The sequence below is a fragment of the Myotis lucifugus genome, unplaced genomic scaffold (assembly GCF_000147115.1).
Source record: "Myotis lucifugus unplaced genomic scaffold, Myoluc2.0 scaffold_35, whole genome shotgun sequence".
In the NCBI taxonomy this organism is placed as follows: Eukaryota; Metazoa; Chordata; class Mammalia; order Chiroptera; family Vespertilionidae; genus Myotis; species Myotis lucifugus.
This window is the reverse complement of record NW_005871083.1, coordinates 2,032,686-2,047,996: the sequence shown is the minus strand read 5'-3', so window position 1 is coordinate 2,047,996 and position 15,311 is coordinate 2,032,686. Positions and strand designations below refer to the sequence as shown.

At 55.2% G+C, this 15,311-nt stretch overlaps 1 protein-coding gene across 1 annotated transcript in view; it reads right to left on the bottom strand.

Annotated features, from left to right (window-relative positions):
- The window catches only part of SLC38A8 (solute carrier family 38 member 8), a 22,161-nt gene extending 7,324 nt beyond the window's left edge, over positions 1-14,837 (bottom strand). Inside the window, exons 1-6 of the mRNA XM_006087031.3 lie at positions 14,816-14,837; positions 14,265-14,449; positions 9,959-10,157; positions 7,133-7,262; positions 6,208-6,309; positions 2,825-2,882 (exon numbers count right to left, since the gene is read on the bottom strand). Coding sequence (XP_006087093.1) covers positions 2,825-2,882; positions 6,208-6,309; positions 7,133-7,262; positions 9,959-10,157; positions 14,265-14,447 — 672 coding nt within the window. The 5' untranslated portion in view covers positions 14,448-14,449; positions 14,816-14,837. The remainder of the gene's footprint in view (positions 1-2,824; positions 2,883-6,207; positions 6,310-7,132; positions 7,263-9,958; positions 10,158-14,264; positions 14,450-14,815) is intronic.
- Positions 14,838-15,311: the final 474 nt, after the last annotated feature.

Below are 15,311 nucleotides of genomic sequence, written 5' to 3'. Positions count from 1 at the left end.
AACCCCCCCCCCCCCCCCGGCAGCCAAGTTCCTCTCTCATGTGTTCCCCCCCACCCCCCACCCCCCACTCCACGTGAGCAAGTTTGGGTTTGCTTGTTCAGCATCTACCATCAGCTCCCTGACATCAAGGACCATGTCTGTCTTGCTCCAGCCAAGCAGGGAGCCTGGCCCACCACTGAGAAATGCTCCAGGGGTTACTCGTTTACCCATCCCTTTAAGTACCCACCCGTAACAGGGAGGCTGCCCCTACCCAGCCCACGCTCTCCAGGACTCAAGTCTTATCAGTCTGACTCAGTGCAAGTCAGGGTACCACGGAAACTAGCCCAACACGGTCCCCAGGAGCTCACATGTACCTTCTAGGACAGACTAGCCTCGGGCACCAGTGCCTCTTTGGCTTTCTTTCCCGGGACTTCTCTGACCTCACAGGAGCCCTCAATCCCCGGGGACCCTCAACCGAGGGGCAGGGAACTCCGTGGATCAATGCTCCCCGCTCCTGTCTCCCAAACTCAGAAATGGGGGAAATGCTTGGAGGTGTCTGGATGAGCCCTGCCCTTCTTTCTCTGTTTGTCCTAAGATTCCTGGGTCACGTTTCTCTTGGTTTCATAGGGAAGGTGCAACAGGTCCCCCGGGATTGGGGAGAGGGGCTGCCCTGCTGGAACAACCTGTGGGAGGGGCTGGCTGTGCGCAGGCTCTCTCCTCGCTGAGCTGGGATGCAGGCAGAGGCGCCCACACTGGCTAAGAACTGGAAACTGCCTGGTGTGCATGGCTGAGGAATGGATAAGCAAACGGTGGACTATGACTCGGCCATAAAAAGGAACAGAGCACGGACACACCCACCAGGTGGGTGAGCTCAAGGACATGATGCTGTGAGAGCTGTCACAAAGCACCAGCATCGTGGGATTCATTTATGTGAACCGTCCAGAGCAGGCAGAGACAGCAAGGAGACTCCTGGTTGCAGGGGCTGAGGGAGGGCTGAGGGTGTTGGGGTGACTGGTAACAGGTTCAGGGTTCTGGGGGAGATGAAATGGTCGAAAATCGACTGTGGTGATGGTCGCACAGCTCTGTGAACATACCACACCCCTGGATCTTACACTTCAGGTGGGTGAAATGCATGCTATGTGAGTTCTATCTCAATAAAGCTGTTGTTTAAAAAACAACAACAGAGAAGTCCCAGGTGCGGCAGGGATGGCAGGAGCAGAGCTCGCACCCACTCTGCTCCGCAGGCCCCTCCTACCAGCTCCGCACAGCTGGTGGTGGGGCTGCTACATGTGGGGGTGGTGTTTGAACCAGGTCAGAGCTCCTGACGACAAGGAGACCTCCCCTCCTCGCACGGCCCTCCAGCCTTGCCCCCTCCCTCCCTGTTTCCTGCCCTCCTCCACACAGACTCTCCCAGCCAGACCCGACAGCCCTGCCTCTGGCCTCCGGCCTCAGCCCCACCCCCACCCGGCAATTCACATCTTTTCCCAAATCTCCATCCTGCATCCGTGTCCCTGGAAACCTCAGCCAGGCCTCGGTTGCTAGGAGAACGGAATGAGGGAGCTGAGGCAAAGGTGAGGGGGGCACCCCGGGAAGCATCTGAAAAGCAGCCCCCAGTGGAGCCTGCCAGGCCATATGGTGCTCAGACGCTGGGGAGAGGGGCGCTAAACCACATCCAGACGAACAGCTGACAGCAAAATCGCTGCTCTAGATCTTTCAAAATATTGGGTGTGCAAGGAAAAATGTGAGAATTTCTTATAAATGGCTTGCTAAGCCCCAGAAGTGATACCATCAACTCATTTATAAGCAAGAGAAATGGAAATGTTTCAAGATTTTTTTCAAAACTGTTTCTCAGAGAAAATGCAAGATGAAGAACAGAAAGGAGCCAGTTGGCGGCTAAGGGAAGAAAAACTCAGGGCAGGAAGCTGAGATACTGTCGCTCCTGAACCACCCCCCCTGCCAACTCGACTTTGCTTTGGGGTGGTTTGCTATTGGTGTGCTGGGTAGGTTTTTAGGAGAGAGGCACGTCTTTCCTAAAATAAACAATGGAAGAATGGAGTCAGCTGCCACCTGCTAGGAGCCTGGAAAACCCGGAAGGCAGGGAGCAGAGCCCTCGCTCTCCGCCATACCCTCCGGCACCCCGGGGACCCCACCTAGCAGAGCCCTTTACAGCCCTGCAGCCCCACCAGGCATGCTCCCCGGCTTTCTTCTTCCCCCTCCCCCTCCCCACTCACCTGTGCTGTCCCTTCTAGCTGGACCGCCCTCCCCTTCACCTGGCGCCCCCCACACATTCTTCAAGATGCCTTTCAGACATCGTGCCTGAAAGAGGGTGTCTGACTCTGCCCGCCCAGGGCTGTCAGAAGCCCCTCAGCTGGACTGCACACAGCCCACCCTCAGTCCATGACTGTCAGACACTCTGCCCCGGACCCCCACCACGCAGCCCCCTGCACACCTTCCAGCCCCGCCTCCACGCCTCCAGAGGCAGGATGCTTCCTCTCCGAGGCCCCTGGGACAGAGATCTGCTGAGGACATGGACAACTCTGGGTGTCCTGGCACGGCGACTGTCCAGCGAGGGTTTTACATGCGGAGGGACAGGTGCTAAATTCCCACTCTGCTGCTGCTGCTGCTGCTCCCAGTGGGGGCCGCGTTCCCCAGTTCTACAGCAAGTCACACCTCACTGAACCCAGATTCCAACACATGCAGTGTGTTGTCTCCGGAAGACAGCCCATCACATCCTGGAACAAGCCTTCACCCCTCTCTCCTGCCAGGGAGGCCACACTCTCCCACGGGAGCAGGCAGTCACCACAGCCCGCCCACGCCACGCTCGCCAACACAGAGCTGAGCTCACCTGAAATCCAAAGCAGATGGTGGGGAAGACACTAAACACAGAGGTCCAGGAGGAAGGACTGCAAACAGACAAGAACAGGTGTTCATTACAAAAAGCTAACTTCACAGCCACGCTCAACTTGAAGATGAGTTTTAAAGACCAGAAAGGTGTCACTGAGCACGGCTGTAAGATGTATTTTTAATTATTGCGTCCAGTCCCTGGTTTGGGAGATGGAAAGGGAGCCATGCTCTGTGTTGCACTCTCTAATTACATTTGAGCTGACATTTTGGTAACTTGACATTCTCTGGGCTGGCAGAGCTTGGAAAGGGCACGACGAGCAGGAACTCCCAGCCTCCCTCTGAGGCTGCCTGTTCCTGTGAGGTTAGGGCTGGGGAGCTCGGGCAGCCTCCATCAAACAGACCCCAGCAGTGCAGGGCTGGTTTCACCTCCATCAAACAGACCCCAGCAGTGCAGGGCTGGTTTCACCTCCATCAAACAGACCCCAGCAGTGCAGGGCTGGTTTGACCTCCATCAAACAGACCCCAGCAGTGCAGGGATGGTTTCACCTCCATCAAACAGACCACAGCAGTGCAGGGATGGTTTGACCTCTGCCCAAGCTCCCAAAAGGACAGAGGTGTGCATGGGCAGAATTTTCAGGACGGTGGCCCTCAAGCTTCCTTTCACCTCCATCAAACAGACCACAGCAGTGCAGGGATGGTTTGACCTCTGCCCAAGCTCCCAAAAGGACAGAGGTGTGCATGGGCAGAATTTTCAGGACGGTGGCCCTCAAGCTTCCTTTGGCAAGCAGCTCTAGGTGCCAGCATCCAGCACCTTTAGGGACATATAGTGAAATGGGGTGTAAATAACACCTGCTACAGAATCAGGGTTTCCTGGTTGTGCCAGAATAATGGCCCCCAAAGAGGCCCATGTCCGAATCCCAGTGACCTGGGAATAAGTGAGCTGACGGGTGTGCATCGGGGTAAGGACTCAGGTGGGAGGTGACCCTGGTTATCTGGGCCCAATGTGTCCCATGAATCCCTGAGATGAGAACCTTTCCTGGGGGTGGGTGGAGGGGGCTGTGACGACGGAGATAGGGTCAGAGAAGGAATGCTGCTGGCTTTACAGACGGAGGCAGGGCCATGAGCCACGGAGAGTGAGTGTCCCCTAGAAGCTGGGAAAGGCCAGGAAACAGATTCTCGCCCAGAGCCTCCAAGTGGAATGCAGCCCTGCCAACACCTTGACTTGAGCCCCGCGAGGCCCATCCTGGACTTCTGGCCTCCAGAGATGAGAGAGTAAATCTGTGCTGTGTAAGCCCCCGGTTGGTGGTAGTTTGTCACAGCAGCACGGGACACGTGCACAGTGCTGACTCCTGCTCGTGCTGCACATGGCTGACTTAACTCTGAAGGCTGCTCATGGCGCCTCCCCACCGGGCCGGGCTTCCCACACTTTCCTCAACAGCCCTGTCCCTGGTGCCAGGCTTCCTGTTCATCACCAGAGTGCCCATGTAGGCATGGCCCCATCTGCCTGCCTGCATCCCCTGGGCCACATGTGCAGGCCCCCTGGCCCCGGGAAAGAGACCCCAGAGCACAGGACCTCCCCTCCCCCTGACTCGAGGCTGCAGATTAGCAGTGAGCCCGGCCCTCTCCTCGTTGGTTCTTCCTTCTCTAAGAGATGTCCGTCAGCATAAATAGGGGCTGGGGCCTCTGTCCCTCATGGCTTCCGCCCATTCCTCTCCTCCCCTCCTCAGAAGAGCTCTTTCCTGCCTCCTCCCTTCTCTCCTGAACCCAGTCCACCTGGGCCTTCACTGCCTCTCCTGCCCTGACCAAGTCACACCACCAGCAGCCTCCAAATCCATGCCCAGGGCTCAGTCCATTGTAACCAGGAGCAACATTTGGCAATGATCACGCCAACTTCCTGAAATTTTGTTCACCGACATCTGCGACCCCCCTACTATTATCCTCTGTCCTGGTTGAATAGTGTCCCCCCAAATTTACATCCACTGGGAACCTCAGAGTGATGCCTCATTTGGAAATGGGTCTCTGTAGATGTAATTAGTTAAATTAAGATGGGGTCACACAGGAGTAGGTTGGGAGCTGGTGCAACGACGGGTGTCCTTATAGGAAGGGAAACAGACACCCAGGGAGAGTGACGACGGAGGCAGAGACTGGAGCGAGGCATCCAGCCAAGGACCACTGGCGGCCCCGGGAGCTGGACGAGGCGGGCAGGGCCCTCCCCTGGAGCCTCTGAGGAAGCCTGGCCTGCCCCACCTTGATTTTGGACTCCTGGCTTCCAGAACTGAGAGAGGATAAGCTGTTTTTGTGTGAAGCCACCAGGTTTGTGGTCGTTTGTCACAGCAGCTCCAGAAAGCTAACACAACCGACTCCCACCCCTCCACAGCTCCTCCTCCTCCCCCGACCTCCAGTGCCGGACAGAGCCCTGTGGGTCCTGAGTGTACCACCTGCCCAGTCCCGGGCCTTAAATGCCATCTCTGGGCTGACACCAGCCACATCCTCCCTCCAGCCCAGCTTCTCTCTCCCTGAATCCAGACGCAGGTCTGACAAGCTACCTGTACCTTCATTTAGGCATTCAAAGCCGACTCCAACCTCACACCCCCTCTTTCTCCCCCAGCCACCTGCTCCTCTCACCTCCTCCGTCCTAGGAAACAGCACCACCACCTTCCCGGTGCTCAGGCCAGAGCTCAGAGCCACCCTGGACTCCGCTCTCATGCTCCACTTCCAATCTGTCGGCCAGGAGGGGCCACATAATTTTCGGGGCCCAGTACAAAATGAACATGGCGGACCCTTGTTCAACAACGATTAAGAACATTGGGATGGTGGCAGCAGGGCATTAAACCGAGTGCAAGGCCCTTCTGCGCGCAGCCCTGGTAAGTTCATAGGTCACATGCCTACGGAGCTGGCCTGTCACCCGAAGATCCGATTTCAAGCCCCTGCTGTGCTCACACCCTGAAGCAGCTGCCCAGCAAAACCCTTCCTCAGTGAGGCTCCGCGTCCCCACAGGACACCCGCCCCCCTCCTGGCCTTGCTCAGGCCTCAGGCCGGTGGGGTCACACTGGCCTCTGTCACTCCTGCTCCCTCTGCCCAGGCATCGGCATCTCGCCGGCCGGTTCCACCGGCTCCAGGCTGTGGGGACACAGCTGCGAAAGCCCAGGAGCCAGGGTGGAGGGGCTTAGAGCTGTGCTCCTTGGCCTGTCCCTGGTTCCTACTACCCAGCTATGTCCATTCTGGGGGGGACAGGGGCCTTCGCTGGGACCTCAGGCATCAGAGACACCAGGCATTTCGCTGAGAGGAGAGGGGCTCTGTGCAAACAGTGGGGAGAAGTGTCCTTCCTGCTGGATCCCCTGCAGCACCCCAGGAAGCCAGGGAAGGCCATCCCCTCAGACTCACCTCAGCGCAGGACGGGGCTCACGAGCAAGGTCCTGGGGCCTCAGGTAGTACTGCGCCACGATGACCAGGGCCAGGTAGCAGGCGGCCAGGGTGCCTAGGAAGCTAACACACAGACGATGCATGACCACACGCACAGAGGGGGTCTGAATGCCGGCTCTGCCCACACGGGCACGGTGCCAGGCAGTTCTCACGGCTCCGCGCCTTGGGTCCCTCATCTGCACGTGGGGATGTGGGGGATCTTTCAGGCAGGACTGTGCTCAGGCCCAGGGTCGGATTGGGCCAGTTCCTAACTGGCCGCACCTGCGAGGCTGTGGTGACCACCGGCACCCTGTCTCTCCAACGGCCACTCAGCCTCGGATGTGGCAGCTAAGCCAGGACACTGGCTATGGGGAGGAGGACCCCTGCCTCAGTGGGCGGGACGAGAGACTGGAGGGCTGGGGGCACCTAGGGGCTCTAGTCCCCTACCCCCTGTTTCTCCATTTCCAAGGTAAGACGTCCATTGTTGCTCTGAACACAACAGGGAAACATAAGTTGCAAATTTGCATGAATACTTTTGCCAGACTTTTTTTTTTCCTTCAAAAATATACGTAAAGCCACAGACCACAGTATGAAAAACAGTATGTGTATGTCTGCCTCTGTGCCTGTGAGTGCGCACGCGTGGGCATATGAAGTCTGTAATAGTTAAAGAAAACAGCAGCAGCAGGTTATGCCATTTTGGTAGTTTTCTCTTTTGCTTCTCTATATTTCCTATCACACACACACGTTACTTGTGTGATTTTTAATGTTTTCCTCCTTCTCCAAATGGGAAGGCCAACGCTAACAGCTCCCCTAGCAGAGGCGGACAGAGCCCCCCCAAAACACCAACCCAGGGCAGTGGGGACCCGGTCAAAGCCGCTGCCCTGCCAGGAAGCCTGCAGCCCCGTACCTCGTGACTTTCTGGAACCTGATCTCCCTCGGGACGGACAGGGGCAGGATGACCAGCATGGAGAGCAGGGTCAAGGTGAAGCGCTGGTCAGCGTACCAGGGCTGCAGGGCGGGCAGGAGGAAGTCACACACTGGTGGGAAGGCGGAAGGAAGGGGGGTCGCAGTGAGCCTGTGGCTCTCACCCAGCAGTCAGAGTCCTGCCCCGGGCTCCCGCTCTCCATCCCTGGCAGGGGTTGCCATGGGCACTGTCAGCCCTGTGAGTCTAAAGGGATGGGACAAGCGTGATGGGGTCACCATCATGTGCCACCACGAAGGAAGGATCTGGCTGCAGAAACTCATTCGACAGATGCTCACTGGGCTCTTACCAGCCAGGCACTGCTCCCCGTGCTGGAATCCAGCCACAAGTGAGACAAAGGACCTACCCTGAGGCACCTGGGCCCTTATGTGCTTGTAACACAGCGGTTCTCAACCTGTGGGTCGCGACCCCTTTGGCGGTCGAACGACCCTTTCACAGGGGTCGCCTAATATCAGATATTTATATTTAGATATTTATATTATGATTCATAACAGTAGCATCATTACAGTTATGAAGTAGCAACGAAAATAATTTTATGGTTGGGTCACAACATGAGGAACTGTATTTAAAGGGCCAGAAGGTTGAGAACCACTGTTGTACCAGATCCTTCTGTTTCTGCTTGGGAGCTCAGGGGGTGTGTGGGTCTAGCGGGGCCAGGGTGGCTTTTTGGTGCTGGGCAAAGCCATATTCTCTGTCACCACTGCACAACAAACTACTCCAACATGGCCTGGCGTGTCCACTTGATTATCTGCCATGAGCAGGATGTGAAGAATGAGATAGGGCTGAGCTGGCTACTTCTGCTCCATGTGGAACCCATGGGGGTCACTTGAGGGTATTTGGCTGGTGGGAGGGCTGGTCTGGAGGGTTCTCGATGGCTCTCCCCACATCAGGTGCCTGGTGGGGACACGGGGGCTCAGCTGGGCCTTCCCTGCAGTTTTGGGGCCTCTCCACATGGACCCCCTCGTCCATTGATGGTGAACCTTTTGAGCTCGGCGTGTCAGCATTTTGAAAAACCCTAACTTAACTCTGGTGCCGTGTCACATATAGAAATGTTTTGATATTTGCAACCATAGTAAAACAAAGACTTATATTTTTGATATTTATTTTATATATTTAAATGCCATTTAACAAAGAAAAATCAACCAAAAAAATGAGTTCGCGTGTCACCTCTGACACGTGTGTCATAGGTTCGCCATCACTGCTCTAGGTAGTCCTCCTGCGGAGAAGCCTGGCCCCGCCCCCCGCAAGTACCTAACCAGAAACACACACACAATGCTCTCTCCTCCCCAGTCAACCCCCCAAAACCAGGTGGCCTAAAACCAGGTGGCCTGTATCTAATCAACTCTAATCACTCTGGGCTCCACAGTTGAGCCTGCACGCAGCTTCAGAATCTTCCTCACAGGGCAGTACGGCCCGGTGACCCGAGGTGAAGCTGATGTGGCCTCGACTGCCACTTGCAAGCTCATTTACCCACCGTAGGCTCAGCTCTACCAACCGCAATGCTGCCCCAAACATAGAAGCCTCTAATCTCAGCACCCCAGAGCCAGGGGCCTTTTTATTCACGGTTAAAGTGACGGAGAGAACAAACCAAAGAAACATCAAAACGTCGGAGCGAAATCTAACCATATCAATAATTACATTCCAATTAGAAGTCTGTCTGAGATCGTCAAGATGATTTTTTTAAAAAGCACAACCCGACCATATGCTACCTACGAGAAATGCACTGGGAAGCCCATGTCACAGTTTGGTTCACAGAGAATGAACGGGAAGAGAAATACTGCATCACCACTAATCTGAAGGCAGCTGGAGCGCCTACATTTATAGTAGAGGAGGGTGATTTAGCGACCAAGTATCACCAGAGACAAAAGCGGGTATTTCATAACAATAAAAGGGTAGTTCGTGGGTGGGTGCCTAAGACGGAGCTTCCAGGACTGTGAGGCGAAACTGGACAGTTGAAAGTGAGAAACAGATAAAATCTTCAACTGTGATTGCAGGCTTAACACCCTCACTCAGGCGAATAGAATAACTAGACCCAAAACGTCAGCAAGGGTATGAAGACCTGCTCAAAGCTGTGGAGAACCTTGACCGGATGGAGAGTTCCAGAACACTGCACCCCACGCAAAATGCTCACCAACACAGAACATGTGGGGGCCCACAGGGCAGTCTCAAATACCAGAAAAATGGAAATCACCAAGTGTGTTGTCTGACCACAATGCAATTAAGATAGAACCCAAAAAGGGATCTAAAAAAAGTCCCGAATAATTAGAAATCAAACCACACAACGTTAAACACCCTGTGAGTCAAAGTAATCACAGCAAAATTTAACAAATGTTTTGAATGGAAAATGAAAATAGATATCAAAATTGATGGGGATGCAACTAAACCATGCTCAGAGGGAAATTGTTAGTGGGGAACTAGAGACCCAGGTGCATGGGGTTTAGTCTCCAATGTCCTAAAACTCAAGGTGTGATTGGTTCTCTCCCACAGGGGCTTCTCTGCAGTGGACCCCACTAGACAGCCAGCCACAGCCTGTCCCTGCCCCCCACCCCCACCCCAGGACTCTCCTTGTGCTGGTAATTACTAATTCCAAGTCTCCCGTCTCCAGGACGTTAGGAGCTCAGGGGTGGTCTCAGTCTCTGCTGTCCCCCAGGGTCCTGCTCAGTGTCCACGTCCTGTTCAAAACCAGGAGCCCCAGGGGGCATAAGGAGCACCGAACCCTGAGGCCACCCCACCTCCAGTGCAAGTACTTACGCTTCTCCAGCTGGTCCCCGATCACCCTGAGGAAGGCCACGGAGATCATGAGCAGGTTGACGATGAAGCAGGCCTCACACAGCTTCCCGATGGCAGGTCCACACAGCCCTCGAACCACGCCCTGGTAGGTGGCCTGGCCACTGACGGAGGCGGCATAGCCCAGGATGACCAGCCCACTGATCAGGAAGACCAAGGAGACCTGCAGAGCAGGACTGTGGGCCAGGGTGCTCCCAAAGGCCACCACCCAGCCAGCTGCCCCTGGGGACTTGGATATGGCTCCCTCCACTGGGCCTCTCACCTGTAGAAGTCACGCTGCCTATGGCCCCGGGCCCCTCCCCTGCCCTGAAACTAGAGCTGCAGGGCAGGTGGACTGTCGAGGCCTTGCTGGTGGTCAGTCTGGGATTCATACCACTCTGCCCAGATGGACAAATGAGGTATCAGAAACCCAGATGGGGCTAAAACTGCACGGGCTACATGTATACAAGGGTTATCACCTGAAGAGGCACAACAAATGCACCTCTGTCAAGACACAGAACATTCTACCACCCTGACGTGCCCTCCTGTCCCATCCCAGTCACTTTATGCCCCAATCCTGTCCCCAGAAACCACTGGTCTAATATTTTTCTTTTACATATTTTGGTATCTGGCTTCTTCCTCAGTGTTGTGCTTGTGAGATCCAGCCACACTGGTGATCACGTGTTACTCCTATTTTTGCTGAGTGCCACCCCTGTATGGATGCAGTCACAGTTGTTTCTGCCAGCCTGCTGCTGACAGGCACCTGGTGGTTCTTAGTTTCTGGCTACTGTGAATACAGCGCTGAGCACCTGGAACAAGTCCTTTTGAGGACCTGTGTTTTGTCTTCCTGGACATGCCCTCAGGAGAATTGCTGGGTCATACATTAGACCTGTTTTTAACTAAGAAATTGCCAAACTGCTTTCCCAAGTGCCTGTGCCACTGGACACCCCCATCGGTGCATGGGAGCCCCACCTGCTGCATGGAGCTAAATGGTTTTGAGCCTCTGCAGGACCGGTGGCTACCTACCCCCAACTGAACTTGGTCTCCAGGCCTCCACACCCCTGCCTCGGGTTCTGGGGAAGAATGCTGAGCTGGGACACGCTCAGACAGGGCACGGCCCTGACCAGCAGATTCATTCTGTTACTCCAGACGCCACAACACAGCTGCAGAGGAGGAACATCTAATTGGACTGTGGGAGAGGAACTTGGAACTTCCGAGTTGGGAGGAACACATGGCTCCTTCGGTCCCTGAACCTCTGCCCATGCCAGTTCCTCGGCTTGGAACGCCCTTCCGCCTCCACCACTTCCCCTCACCTGGCGAACGCCTAATCTTCCCCCTCCTCTCCAAGGCCATTTCCTCCAGAAAGCCCTCCTGACACTTCACCCTCAGGTGGACTCAGCCCCTCATCTCAGGCTCTGATAGAACTATGCCTTCTTGGGTACACTGTGCCTGCCGTGGGCAGAATGGTGGTCCCCAAAAGACAAGTCCACAGCCTCACCTCCACCACCGGTGCAGGTGACTTACTGGGCAGCCTCTGCAGATGTAATTAAATAAAAAGGGATCTTTGCAGGTGTAATTAAGGACCTTGAGATGGGTCATCCTGGACCATCTGGGTGACCCTGAAATCCAATGACAAGTGCCTTAGACGAGACAGAAGACATAAAAAGGAGACTCTGTGATGATGGAACAGAGGCTGGGGTGATGTGGCCACAAGCCAAGGGATGCCTGGGGCCACCAGGAGCTGGAAGAGGCAGGAAGGAGGGAGCAGAGCCCTGCTGGCAGGCTGCTTTCACACTTCGTCCAGGACTGTGAGAGGATACATTTCTGCTGTTTTAAGCCACTCAGTTTGTGGTCCTTGGTCTAGTAGCCCAAGGACATATGCTTACAACATATACTACAGGGTCTCCAACATCTCTCACCCAGAGCCTCTCAGCTCTGTGAACACTGGGGTTGTGGCATTTTCTGCTCACCATTTAGTCCCCAGAGAGGTGCCTGACACACAGAAGGCACTGAGTAGATAGGTACTTGAGGATGAAGGGAAGCGGGGTGGGGACTAAGGGATCCTCTGCCAGTGAGGCATTCCCGAGAGGGACCCTGACAGACAGCAAAGAGCCCTTATTGCTCATGCCCAGGCTCCGCCTCTGCAACTTCTAACTGAGGGTCAGGTTCATTCAATCTTAGTAATCCTCCAATGCTAACGGGTCATGAGAGACCTACCACCTCGCACCACTGACCTCCTGGTGGTGGGAATGTTTAAATGCGCCCCAAGTCCAAGTTGGCCCCTTGCAAAGGGGACAGAGCAGAAGTCTCCCAAGAGGAGGGGAGAGGCGGGGAGGGGCAGTGGGCCCATTACCAGTCTGATTCCTTCGCTTGTCCAGGGTTTCAATTCATTCACGTCTTTAGACCACACTGTACAATGCGCAAGCCACACTAGCAGCCTCCACGTCACCAGGAGCTCGTCAGGATGCACAGCCTCAGACCTGCCCAGCCCAGCATCTGCATTTCAGCAAGGTGCCCAGGAGTGCTGCAGGGGTGTGAGGAGTGGGGGCCTCAGCTCTGTTTCACAGCCCTGCCTGCCACCCTGAGACTGGACACCTCTGTGCCCAACCTCGCCCCCTGCATTAACTCCTCATTGTCTGAAAGGGCAGCCTTTTGTTTTGTTTTGTTAATCCTCATCCTAGGATATTATTTTCCATTGTTGTTTTTTAGGGAGAGTGGAAGGGGAGGGAGGGAGGGAAGGATGGGGGGTGAGGAGAGTGAGAGAGAGAGAGAGAGAGAGAGAGAGAGAGAGAAAGAGAGAAACATTGATTGGTTACTTCATGCACCAGCCCCAACCAGGCTGGGGATAAAACCTGCAATCCAGGTACCTGCCCTTGACCGAGAATCGGTCAAGAGCTGAAAGGGCAGCCTTCCTGTTGTACCCATCCAAACACAGCTATGTTGCACCTCTCATGCACCTGGACAAGTCCTTCCATTTCCACTGGGGCACAGTGCAACGTCACCCCCTCAGAGTCCTCTGACCACCTGTTATGTTGCCCCACCCTCTGCCATGTGACCCTCCTAACACTACCCACCATCTGAAATATCTTATTTGATATTTCAAGTATCTTGTATCCAGCCCTGTGGCCTACACACAGAACGGGACTGCCGGAGACCAATTCCAGCATGTCATAATTTCAAGAGTTTCATCAAAAGGTTGATGAGATTTGGGGACTCAACAGAGTCACACATGTAGCCACCTGTTGGGAATGGCTGAAGGCATTTCCCCATAACCTGAATAGGACACTGATTGTGGCTGCCAGACAGCTAAAAGGCATCTTAATCTACATGTTATTGCCTCCTACTGGCCAAACACCTGAACAGCCGTAGGCTAATTCCCCCATGCTGACAATGGACTCTGTACTAAACCCTGACCCTTTGAAGTGTGTATCTCTGCCTCGCCTCAGGACAAGTTGTGTTAATAAAAAGCATGGGGTCCTGGGGACGAGAGAACCTAAGGCCTTAGACTTAAGATCTTGGAACTTAGCTCCTTTAGCTAAGCTCCTCTGACCCCCAATGCCTTTCAAAATTATATCTCGTCTCCGGACTCTTTATTAGTCTCTGGATTCCTATTTAACATCTACGCACAGCCTTCTCCAGATTCCTGAACCCTTCCTGATGCTGGGACAAGAACCCCGGCACGGGACCATTAAGAACAGGACCATTATCAGCTGGCTGCCATGGAAAAGCATGTGGGCTGCCTGTCAAAGAGCGTACCGCAAACACAGGCTCCTGGCAGCCAGAGAATCACTGCAAACAAAAGAAAGCTGCGCTAATCAGTGCTCCTTCTCTGCTACAGCCGCTCAGCCCTGACTGCCTGGAAAGGGAACTCAGCTGGAAGGCAGGCCCTGGAAGCGGCTGCTGGCCTCTGACATGGCAGAGGGCCTGGCCCAGCTCGCGTGGGGGTGTCCCAGCCAGTCCTGGTTCTGACCCGAACTGAACGTGGACCTGAGATTAGCGGGCAAGTGAGGTCCCTGGCCAGTCGATTGCTCAGAGACCGAGTGTTCTCCGCGCTTTCCCAGCGGAGATGTCAGGTTCATTGGATCCAGGTGTTGTGCCTGGCAGCAGCCTGGGCGGGTAGAGGCTGTTGTGTGCCCAGGTACAATTATCTTCTACCCTCATGAGCTCAGCGGGCAGAAAATCAAACCCCACAGATGTACATAGTTTCTAAGACAGGCAGCTCTGCAGACCTGCTACTGAGGATCTGGATCCTGCCCGGGGAGACCTCCCCAATCACTTCCCAGGGGCTTACCAGCTCTACCAGGAAGGCGGGGGCCACCCCACCGGCCTTGTAGAAGGCCCAGGGGAAGTTGAGCAGGCCAGCCCCCAGCGCAGATTTCAGGAGGATGAAGACAGCGCTCAGTGAGGACAGACCGGGGCTGGCGGTCACAGGCTTTTCCAAAAGGCCTCTGCTTCCAGGGGTCTGTCCCTCCATGGCTAGAAGCAGCAGAAGGGTGGAGAGGAGACAGTCTTCGCACTTTCTTCCCCGTTCATAGCCGGTATCACTCTCTGGCTGCCAAAGGTCTCTCCCCAGTTGTCCCAGCTACCGCATCTCCCTCTTCCTGCACCTCTGCTGCCCCTTTTCCTTGCTCACTCATTGGCCCATCACTTCTCTTCCTCGCTGCTTTCTGCCCCTCCCCCTCTAGCTTTCTACCAGCTTATCCTCACTCCTGCTCTCAAACTAAAACGAAGGACCCCTCCTCCCTCCCCCTTCCTCTTCTAAACCTCTAACTCCTTCCAGCCCATCACAGCCCTCGGCTCCCTCCCCCTTATCCCCACCTCTCTGACAGCCCTAGTCCTTACCACCAAGTGCAAACTTCAAGGTGAGAGACAGTCTTTGGCCACCTTGGACTCGGACGACGGAAACTCAGGCTCACTCCAGGTGGTTCCGCTGCATTTCTTGGGCCCAGACGGGTGGAAGAAGGAAGAGTCCAGCTCTGCAAGGGTGGGTCATGAGTGAGTCGTGAACTAAGGGAGCCCTAAAGAGCATGTGTTTGGGTCATGTCCCAAAACCTAGGGGAGCAGAGACTTGAAGTCAGGGCCATCTGTCCCAAGAACTTGCAGCTTCTGAGACTTCTGGCCTGAGGAAGTCTGAAGGCTCCCTCCCCTCCTCCCTGTAGGCGGGGCTTTACCGTCTGGTCTGCTGAGTGGGAGAGGGAGCTCAGCTGGGAGAGATCAAGGAAGGGGCACACCTGACCTCACGCAGTGACCTGGGTCAGTTTCTCCAGTGCCTCCTCCCTCCATGCCTGAGACCCCCGTATGAGGGGGGAGGAAAGAGCTTGGAGTGCAGCATGTGTCA